The sequence below is a fragment of the Dama dama genome, chromosome 26 (genome assembly GCF_033118175.1).
Source record: "Dama dama isolate Ldn47 chromosome 26, ASM3311817v1, whole genome shotgun sequence".
Taxonomy (NCBI): Eukaryota; Metazoa; Chordata; class Mammalia; order Artiodactyla; family Cervidae; genus Dama; species Dama dama.
Genome location: NC_083706.1, coordinates 52,576,210 through 52,587,378, shown reverse-complemented (window position 1 = coordinate 52,587,378; position 11,169 = coordinate 52,576,210). Strand labels below are relative to the sequence as shown.

The following is an 11,169-nucleotide window of genomic DNA, read 5'->3' as shown; positions in this document are numbered from 1 at the left end:
GAGGAAGATGAATAATGAACCAGTTTTCAAACTCGGAGTTTGCCTCTGGACACTTGTGTCTTCAATAATTACGGACAACCACCTGGAGGCCAGGGCTCGCTTCCCCGGGGACACATTTCAATTCCTCCCTTCTGTGCCAGAGCTGCTTTCGCTGCAGACCGAGACCCTTCTGGCCTGCACTGCCGGCAGCCATGGCAGCTTGCAGGTGCGCGAATTGGGGTCCCTCCCCCCGAAGCTTTCCGAGCTGAGCGTCCCGCACCCTGCAGGCCCTTGTTGGGGTACCTTACACTTACGCTTCTCTTTGGGCACCTTTTCACTTTCTCAGTTGAATGAAGCAGTGCATGCCTTTTTTAAAAAATCTTTTTTAAATCTTTTTTTATTTTAAAATAAAATTCCCAAACAGTGCCATCAGACTCAGCAAGAGGTGCTATGGGAACCCACCCAACCCACCAGCGGGAGGAGAACTGCAGAGGAAAAGGACTTGGTTTGTTCCCAGGGGCAATCACTACGATGCACCTAAGTCATCTTCAAAAATGATGAAAGGCCCCAAACTGCCTGCCGGGTAGCATGTTGTCAATTACACCGGGGTCCTGGGGTGCAGATGTCAGACTATGAGGGACAAGGAAGCAAGCTAGCGTTTTAAACAAATCACGTGTGCCACGTGGCATTTCATACCCGGCCCACCCCCCTCCCCTGTGCCCCCCTCCCCCAGTATAAGCTGGGAAGCCCTGCAGATTCTGATGGGCCAGAACCATCAGTTATGTTTATAGCCGAGGTTTAGAACTCGCTAGAAACTGTCCCCCTGTAATGGGGGCATAGATCCCACTGTTTTATCATGTGTCAAAGTACACTGTTCTACACAGCTGCTGGGGAGGTGCTGCTGAATAGGCTCCCGGGTCCACGACCAACACCTATTAAGTAGTGGGCCTAAACGTTTCCCTTCCAACCTCTGACATCACCCTCGGGGCAGGCAGACACAATTGCTGAATTGCGTACGAAAATCATAGTTTTATTGTCCATACAACCGAAGGTTTAACTCGGACTCCTGCTTTCTTTCCGAACTGGATAAAGAAGCGATTCTTCTCCTGGAACAAATAAGCACAGTACACTATTGTAATCTAAGAAACAGGCACTATTTATGTATGGGAAAGACTTGCTCTCAAAGGGCTAACAATCCGAGGGCCCGTGAGCCGCTATTTGGGCAGCTGTGGAAGCGCTGAGCGGCCGAAGTCGCGGATAAGGAGATGCCAGCAGCGGCAGAGACGGGTGGCGGGGAGGACCCCGGGGAGCACCCCTCCGCCCAGCCCAGCTGCCTCCCCACTAGTTCAGCAAGCACGACTCGTAGGTGGGGACCATGTACTTGATGTTGATGAAGGCATCTTCGCCACCGTAGCGCTCGAAGGCCTCCAGCGTCTCCTGGATCAAGTCGCCGACGTTCTCCCGCTTCTGCTGGCTGTAGTCAATGCCGTCCCCGGAGTTCACTGGTTCATGCAAACACATAGAGAGGCCCGTTACTGTGCGGCACTTTCCCAAAAAGTCCTATGCATGGGTCTAGGCATTGGTCTCCAAGGCCTATGCCACGAGACGCAAGCATTTAACGTTTGACATTGACGTGGATCAATTAGCATCGGATCATTTGACATGATCCCGGTAGAGTTTCAGGAGTGGTGACAGACCAGAACACAAAGTCCCACTAGAAGGGAGCTGATGAAAGGTCAACAGAGTGTAAACGAAAGTGAGGTGATGAAAAGTCATCTCAACTAGAGACGTCAGGGCATAAACGAGCGCCAGGTGACTTGAGGTTACACCACAGCTCACAAGTTAGGGACTCTCTGTCTCAGACCCGGTAATTACATCAAGAGCATTCTCCCAGACCCTGACTTCTGCAAAGGCCCAAGATGGCCTACTTAGAAGGAAGGGCCAATGGTCAGGCGAGGGTGCTGGCTCTGCGTGGTCGCAGACGGACACGCGGTGCTGCGAGGGGCTTAGCCCGTGCCCACGTCTGGGGCTTGCGTCCGCGGGGTGCACGCTATCTCCTCCAGGTCTTATCAACCATGGTGTTCAGCCTCTGCTGGGACGCCCGTCCCTCCCCATCACTGGGGGTGCCGCTGGGAGCAGAGATGGCCTTGCCTGCCATCTCTTCCTCATCTCTTCCTGAACGCCTGGATCCTGGTCCTCAGTCACGGCTTCACAGGGGTGGGAGCTCTGCTGATGCTGGGGTCTAAGTCCACGCAGGCCGCCTGCCCCGGGGGTTGGGGGGAGCACCTGGAGGACCCGGCCGAAGTCTCACCGCCCTGAGCCTGGAAGTGACCACTCAGCTGCCTCTCAGACTCTGCGGGAAGGAGTTCCTGGACTGGCCATCCATGGCCTGGGTGGGAGGCTGGGTCTCATGGTCTCAAAGTGTTGATCGCGTTCCATCTAAGAGGTTACCCAAGTGCGTGGGGGTCTGCTTCCATTCAGAGAACAGAAATTCCACCTAATAATAGTCATTGTTGTTTAGTTGCTCAGTCATGTCCGACTCTTTGCCACCCCAGGAACTGTAACCTGCCAGACTCCTCTGTCCATGGGATTCTCCAGGCAAGAATACTGGAGTGGGTTGCCATGCTCTCCTTCAGGAGATCTTCCTGACCCAGGGGTCGAATCCGCGCCTCCTGCATTGGCAGGCAGGTTCTTTATCATCTGAGCCACCGGGGAAGCCCAGGAATAGTCATGACGGGCCTGTGAGTTGTATTTCCCACCCGAATTTCTAAAGGTGTCCACACCGCTTGTTCTCCCAGTAAGCGAGTCATCTTTGTGCCTTTGCTGACGCTACCCCACCTGATTCATGATGAAAGCAAAGGGCCACGGGCTGGGCTGAGAGTCTGGGGGGGTGAGGACGAGGGCTCAGACCGGGGACACTGTGGGGAGAGCAGCTACAGCTGGAAAATGTGCACTTTCCCAGATGAGCATGTTCATTTTATTCAAATTTCAATACAGCGCCCAAAGCTTATCTTGCCTGAATGTGAAAATAATAGAGGGGGGTGGAAAATGGCATTTCAAAGCTGTTTTTCCCCAGTTATTTTGAACATTTTAAAAAAGACGGAGTAATGGTTCAGACCAGTAATAAAGGTAACAATTACAATCCCACACAGCATAGATAAGCAGTTCTTTTGCTTGATTTTCCCAGAAACTTGTTAGAGAAATATCGCTGTCTTCTGTAACACAGAGAAAGGACACAGTTCTCCTGATTTGTTTTGTTTGGTGGGGGGTGAGGGCAGGCAGAAATACTACTAATTTTCAGAAAGAGAAAAGTTATGAGTTACACAGCTGGGTTTGCAAAACCATTGTAATGAAGTGGATTTTGCCCTTCTCATGGTGGAAGCCTTTCTGCTGTGATGGGGAAAGCTGGATTTAAGTTAAAGGTTGATTTACAGAGTAGGTGATCATCTAAAATATTCATACATGATGGTTGTACAGAATAAACAAGAGACAGGATGTTTGAACAAAGAGTTCTTGCCTGGATGTTTTTCAGCTAAAGGTAAACTTTAAAAATATATACAGACAAATACTTAAATAGTTTAAAATCAAAAAAAGATTTACAAGGTGGTCTGAGAAGAGAGTCGGTGCGGTCAGGATCTCCCACCGAGGAGAACATGGTATCCATCCACGTGGGGGGGGGCGGGGGCGGGATTTCCAACAGGAGGACGTTTTGAGTTGGATTAAGAGAGAAGGGGCTTCCCAGGTGGCTCTGTGGTAAAGAACCTGCCTGCCAATGCAGGAGACACAGGTTCGATCCCTGGGTCAGGAGATGCCCTGGAGGAGGAAATGGCACCCCACTCCAATATTCTTGCCTGGAAAATCTCATGGACAGAGGAACCTGGAGGACTACAGTCCATGGGGTTGCAAGGAGTCAGACACGACTGAGCACACACAGAAAAGAGAGAATGAGGAAGGAGCATGTGTGTGTGTGTGTGTGTGTGTGTGTGCTGGGCAGGGGTTGGTGATGTGTGTTACAGGGGAGACCAAAAGATGCTAAGGAAGAAGTTCCAAAAGAGAGGAGGGCAAAAGCAACACCGTCCAAAAAAGGTGCAGCAGGAATGGAAACAGGTCACGTGTGTGACAAGGGAGACCCGGGAGGAAGGGGTGTGTGAGGAACAAGGTCGGCTCCCGGGATTCCGAGGGGGGCCCTGAAGGAAGGCCAGCGACAGTGTCTGGGCTGGTCCCGTCCCCGATGACATTCCTGTTGAACTCCCCTGCTCACGAAACAGGTGGACTTAGGGGGCAGTTGGCAGGATGCAGGTTTGCACGGCCCGCTGAGCCCTGGCAAAAATGCCCCAGGCGCACGTGGAAAGTGTAACTGGTGATGGTGCTGAGTTGTGACAGCCTTGATCCAGTTCCCGATGGACAAAGACACGTAAATTAATCACCAATAAAGGGTGCCTTTTGTTGGCCTGTTAGTCAAAAGGTCAAGGACTGAATAGATCACGGGACAGACATATTTTCCTGGTGGGGGCAGAGAAGGGTGGGAAAGTCTGCACACAACGGAAAGCTTAACACGCCCTGTTTGTCCCGCTGCCTCCCAGAATGCTATCCTGACAAGCAGCGCTTTATTTCAATAGTGACCTATTCTTACTTCTTAAAAAATATGTAACTGTAGGAGTAAGAAAACTATGTAGCTTTTTTGTTTCTCAGCAGTGCATAAACCAAGTGATAAAAAGAACAGAGCAGAATAACAGTTGCTTATTCAGAAAGGGAGTTGGAGTTGGAATATTCCGTGATTGCAGAATGTGTATCTCTGGGGGAGGAAAAAGCCCAACAAAGGAGCCCCGTCCCTTCCTTTGGGTGTGGGAGGGATGACCAGGCATGGTTTAGGATCAGGCCACATCGAGGGGTAGGTGAGCGGGGCGGTCTCCATTTCAGAACTGCTCTAGAGTCACTTTCTTTGAGAATCTGAGTTTGAGGCGATTAGGTTGAGCTCACCTTTTTAAATACGTACGACGCCGCAGGAAAACACGCTTGTGAGAATAGGATGCTTTAAGAACAACCCAGATGGTTATGTACAATTGTCACTTCTCGTTAGGAAGATGACATTTCAATTCAGGAAGCTAAGAGTCTATTTTATGTCCGACAGCTGGAAAGATACATTGATGAAGGAAAAGATGTGTTTTATGTATAACTAAACAAACAGGACCTGTAACAACAGTTCAACCCAGACTTTGCATTTCTAAAGGAATACAACGCAGGTAGACTAGAACCAGGGATTCCGTTTCTCCTCTTGGAGGTATTTGTGTGCCGGAGACGAGCTCCTACTGCTTGGAAGTCTCTTGGTTAGGAATTATCGGGTTGGCCAAAAAGTTTGTTTGGGGTTTTCCATAAGCTGGTACAGAAAAACCCCAAGGAACGTTTTGGACAATCCAACATTTTTGAAGACGCTTGTCGTTCTGAACGTTGAAGTGGTTTTGGATTGTGTAGGCAGTATGTTTAAGCGTGGGCAGCCTCCTTTTCTACCTAAGCGAGTTTAAACAGCCCCCCACCTGGATGCTTTCTCTTCCTCGGGGCTGTTTTGGTCAGGTATGTGTGTCCCAGGCTTCCCGCTGTCAAGGGCACCCCCCCGCCCAGTGAATGAACTCGTGGTTGTGAAGTGACCATTACGCCTTCCCGTCCCGAAGCCACGGCCAAGGCATCAGACCCATTTACCTTCCACACAGGTGCATATCTGCAAGGCAGGCAACGGACACATATCACGGAGGGTTCTGAGGCAACAGTCTCTTAGCAGTTTTACAATGTTTACACTGTGTAGAAGCTTTCCTTCTTTTCTTTAGTTACTACTATTACAGGGAAAATGTGGGGGAAAAAAAGACAAAAAGTGGAAAAGGGACACTTCTGGTGGCCTGAGTGAGGTCTTCGTGAGTTGGTCTCGGTGGCAGCTCCGGCCACTCTGAAGGGTGATGGGCTCTCTGTAGACAGCGCAGGACGAGGCCCTGCAGGGTCATGCAAGACGGCAAAGACGAGGCTCTTGCCTTTGGGGAGCTGGCCGAGGTCCCCGCAGGTCACGTTCAGGCCCACCAGACTGAGTCTGGGCTGCGGACCCAGCCCAGAGCCCCGCGCGGCTGGCCCCTGTCCTGCTGCTCAGACCCCATGGAGACGGTCCTGAGAGAAAGCGTCTCTGTGAGGGAGGGCCAGGCTCCCGAGGCTCCGAGTCCCAGGACAGGAAGAGCCGCTGAAGGAAGCACGGGACGGCATGGGACGCTCAAGGAGAGTCACGTCCAGATTCGGATTTTTCCGACCCCAGTGTTTTGACCAATACTCTTAAGGATATCCTGGAGAAGGAAATGGCAACCCACTGCAGTGCTCTTGCCTAGAAAATTCCACGGATGGGGGAGTCCGGTGGGCTACAGTCCATGGGGTTGCAAAGAGTCAGACACGACTGAGCCACTTCCCTTAAGGGTATAGATATTGTTACATGAACTGTAATGCACAAGCTAGAGGGAAATGAAAGCATTATTTAAGGCATCAGGAGTAGGAAGCACACAAATGCTTACTTCAGGCTGCTTATCCGACATACCCGAAGTATCACTCATTCTGTTCCAATGGATGAAATAACTGATAAACTCGACCTATTCCTTCTGCTTCCCAGGTGGCTCAGTGGATTCAGTGGTAAAGAATCCACCTGCCAAGCAGCAGACGCTGGAGACGCCGGTTCGATCCCTGGGTCGAGAAGATCCCCTGGAGGAGGAAATGGTAACCCACTCGGGTATTCTTGCCCAGAGAATCCCATGGACGGAGGAGCCTGGCAGGAAGGCAGGAACACGCTGAAGGCTGACTTACAGTCAGTGGGGTCGCACAGAGCTGGCCACGACTTAGTGACCAAACACCACCACCACCTAGCCTCTCTGGTCGTGACTAAGAAAAGAAGGAGGCGTGATCTGGAGAGCAGCACCGCTTCCGCTGGTCCTGCAGAAGGGCAGGTGAATGTCCTCACACGGTGGACCGGCCGAGTGTCTGCGGGGGAAGGCGCTGTGCCCACCCTGCCTGTCACTCTGAAACCGTCGTGACCGGGGGGCCTCTCAGAGTCAACCTGAAGCCATGCTGAGCGCAATTTTTTAAAAAGTACTAACAGAAGAAACGAAATCATTTCTTTCTGAATCAGAAAAGGCATTTTTTTGCTTTTTGGGTTGTGTTTTGGTTTCTCAAATGTTGAACTAAACTATTTGAAAAGCTTTAAAGTCCAATTGAAAGGGGGTTTCCCTGTTAAGACCCGTAATCAGTGATGGCTTTGGCCACAGCTAAAACTGCATACCTTCTGTCGGGGTCTCCGTGACGCCATCTGCCCTGGAGAGAGGGTGAGCCCTGGGGCCTGGGTTCAGGTGTCCGCAGGGCGTGTGTGCGGACTCTATTGCAAATATTATTCTTATGTTTCTTGGTGACGCGGAACCATCACAGATGTTCTGTTGGATGATTCTGAACACATTTCCAGCTTGGGGTTTAGTGGATTTGGTAGTTATGAAATGGAGATAACCCCAAACTGTAATTCTTTGTTTGCACTAGTTGGTATTTAGGCAGAAATGTTAGTTATAGTGGAATAAAACTAACATTTTTCAAATGATAATCTACTAAAAAGATGACTCATCATTAAAAAGATAGATGATCTGAGAGAACAGCATCGAAATATGTATATTATCAAGGGTGAAACAGATCGCCAGCCCAGGTTGGATGCATGAGACAAGTGCTTGGGGCTGGTGCACTGAGATGACCCAGAGCGATGAGATGGGGAGGGAGGTGGGAGAGGGGATCGGGATGGGGAACACATGTAAATCTATGGCTGATTCATATCAATGTATGGCAAAAGCCACTACAATATTGTAAAGTAATTAGCCTCCAACTAATAAAAATAAATGGAAAAAAATCGTGTAAATGTTAAAAAAAAAGATAGCTCATAATGTTTATGAATTTATGGTTCCTTTGAATCTTTCGCCTTTTAATTTGAATTAAGGAAGGGTGAGAAGAGACACAGATATATTTTGTTTTTTAAGGAGTTTTTGATTTTCAAGACCTAGATTAAATTGTCAACATTTGTTTTGCCAGAAATATCCTATTTGGGGTTTGCTTAGACCCAATTTACTTTATAGAAATAGCATTACCTGTTTTAGAATAAAAGTGCTTTCTCCCATAAGGTTTGGAAAATTACAGTGGAAACAATTGTAAATTTTAGTCTGATTCTTTCTGGAGATGAGAGAATGGCAGTGGAAGGCAAGAGGGCAAGACAAGTCAGGGCAAAATTCATTTTTTCTACATTGAATAAGAGAAGAAGCCTTTTGGGGAGACGTTTTATCTACTTCTAGAATCCTAAAGAAATGCTTTCACTTTTTTTTTTTTTTAGCTTTGCTATGTCACTTTGAGGAGATTCATCTTTTTCCGCCTTAGTGATAACTTGACTTCATAATCTCTTGGAAAATGACTGTTTTCAACGTACCCTTAAGTCTGACCATATGATGGATATTTCCAGAGTGTTGGTTCATGGCGGATGTGAATCAAAGTTGCAATGGTTTTGCAACCACAAACTTATAATAACCAGAGCATATGTCATACTAGAGACGCCCAAGGGCTTAAACACTCCAAATCTCCTCAGATCTTGTTGACATTAATGAAATTCACAAGATTTCTTTCCTCTGAAGATAAAAGCTTTGAAGCAAGATCTGGATTCCCAGCTGGTTGTCTGTCTCTCTCTCTCTCCTTCTGACGCAGGAGCTGGGTAACTAAAGCCAGAGGTTCCTAGCCCGTCATAGTCTTGAAAGTTCAAGAAAAGGTTTTCAGGGGGGCACTGATCACTGGTGAAACTGAAGGTACCACGGATCTCGACTTAATCATGAATTAAATATTTAAGTGCTCCTTCAGACAACTGTCAACTCCTTTCTGAGCAACTGCCATTGCCCAGAGTAGATTTGTTCTGTAGGAAATGAACAATGATAACACTGGGGGTATAGTGATATAGCGGGAAAAAAACATTGAACTTCAAAGGCAAATAACCTACAATGTAAGTTTTCAAAACCTTAGCAGCTGCAATGTCCAATAACTTACTAGATGGTTAACTATGGACAGGTTACTTAATTTCTCTGAATCTCAGTTACCTTCCCTATAGAAAGAAAGGATTGAATTTGGGTGAGCTCTGCTCATCCTAACTTTACTTTATATAATACCACAGTACAACTTTGGAACAAGCTTTTAGAAGTGAAGGTTATTCAATAGATGCATTGTATTTCAACTGAAAAGATAATCACAAAGCTACTATATAATCCTTCAAAGTAAGCCACAAACTCGTAAGTACCAAATCCAGCTTTCACATAAGTTCTTAAAAAAAAAATCCCAAGGGACCAATGTTTATACAGTTAGTTGTCATTTAAAAAGAGAACACTGTCAAAAACTCAAATTATTTATTGACACACTACCAAAAATTATTCCATTCTGCTACTTCAATAAGTAAATATGGATTTTGATTTATTAGAATAAAGACCAAATGTATGGCTTGATTATATATATATATATATATATATGTTCAGGTGACAGTGATTTGGTCAAGGCCACATAAAGGCAAATTGGATTCATCTCTGATCAATGACTATTTTGACTTGAAGTTATATTGAGAAAAACAGGTGGGTTCACCAGTTTATCCCTCTTTGGGAAAACTACACTTATAGGTTCAGTCGCCACTGGACTAACCTGAATTCCAAGTTGTGAAGTGGCAGTGTATCTCTTTTCTTGTTGGCCCACATGATTCAATGAATGTTCAATGAATAACCAATAGAAAAGGAACAGAGTCCTAAGTCCAGCTCTTGTCCCAAGTCTATTTCCTGCTGGCTTATCTCACGGTGGAGTAATAATAACAACAATAATAATACTAGCATCACGTCATTTGAGAGCTAAGAATAGCTAGATGAGCTAGATGCTATTCCTATCCCAGCACAGAGAAGCAACCTCAGGTCAGGGAGGTGAAATCACTTGGGAAAGTGATACAAGCTGTACACGATGCTGGGGTGCTGAGAAGGAGAAGGGGTGGGAGGTGTCTGCAGAGGGACAACAAGAAGGTGATGGAAAGATCCAGAAAGAGCGGTCTAAGCGTCCTCCACCAGCCCAGACAGCGTGCAAGGGACCCAGAACTTGGTCTTTCTATTTCTAGGAGAATTTCAGCCCTGCAGAGAAGGAATGGCATCTGGAGAGCAGGTCTCTGGGAATATACACGTCAGGGGGGATGCTCTACTGACTGCAAGCAATCAATGCATGCTTCTCAGGGCAGCCAACTGTTCATCTTGGCCTCATTTTTATGCTGCAGACTATTATGCTATCTTTCCTTCCTTATAAAAGCCCTTGAAATAGTGACATCCTTTACCAAGATACGTGCAGGAAGACAAAATGAAGGCTGGCTGATGTCAAGGACTGTTTTCCGGGCCGTGCGATACAGACAAAAGGAGAAGGGGGCAGCAGAGGATGAGATGGCTAGATAGCATCACTGACTCGATGAACACTGATTTGAGCGAACTCTGGGAGATAGTGGAGGACAGAGGAGTCTATCGTGCTGTAGTCCACATGGTCGCAAAGAGGCATGACTTAGTGGCTGAACAACAACACAATACAGGAGGATGATGGGAAAATCCTGGGATACATCGGCCCTTCCCTCTCCCCTCTCTATGAACACTTATGACTTATTTCTAGACCTGTAGGTACTGGTTCTATAGTCTTTCAGAAAAGGGAATCATAGGCTTTAATCTGCCTGAGGCAGGAAAACAGCCTAAGACCACTGTCCAGACTGCCTTTGCTACTTGCAGATGGACACCTGGGTAGTCAGACCAGAGGTGGTGGGGAAACCTGTAACTATAGAAGAGTAGGAAGAGGGTGAGACGGTATAAAGGAGAAACATTTTATGACTGTCTGGATGGTCTTCTGATATCCTTTTAAAAAGTCAGATTCAAGCCACAGATATTGGGGAAGTTTACAAATCAAATTTCAAGGTTCCTGTGGTCCATGAAGACGAGGGAAGCCTCTAGTGTTCCTTTAGGAAACTGTACCTTGGGATTCTTGAGTAGTAGCACTTGATCGGACTGAACCTCTGTGTGGAGGCATTCAGGAGGCTTCCCCCACCCCCAGCCCCTGAGCCCTACCCTCAGGTCAAGTGTTGACTTCACTGGAAGCATGAGC

At 47.5% G+C, this 11,169-nt stretch overlaps 1 protein-coding gene across 1 annotated transcript in view; it reads right to left on the bottom strand.

Annotated features, from left to right (window-relative positions):
- Nucleotides 1-1,159: 1,159 nt before the first annotated feature.
- Nucleotides 1,160-11,169, bottom strand: part of PACRG (parkin coregulated) — a 503,822-nt gene continuing 493,812 nt past the window's right edge. Inside the window, exon 5 of the mRNA XM_061130166.1 lies at nucleotides 1,160-1,481. Within this exon, the coding sequence (XP_060986149.1) occupies nucleotides 1,321-1,481 (161 nt within the window). The 3' untranslated portion in view covers nucleotides 1,160-1,320. The remainder of the gene's footprint in view (nucleotides 1,482-11,169) is intronic.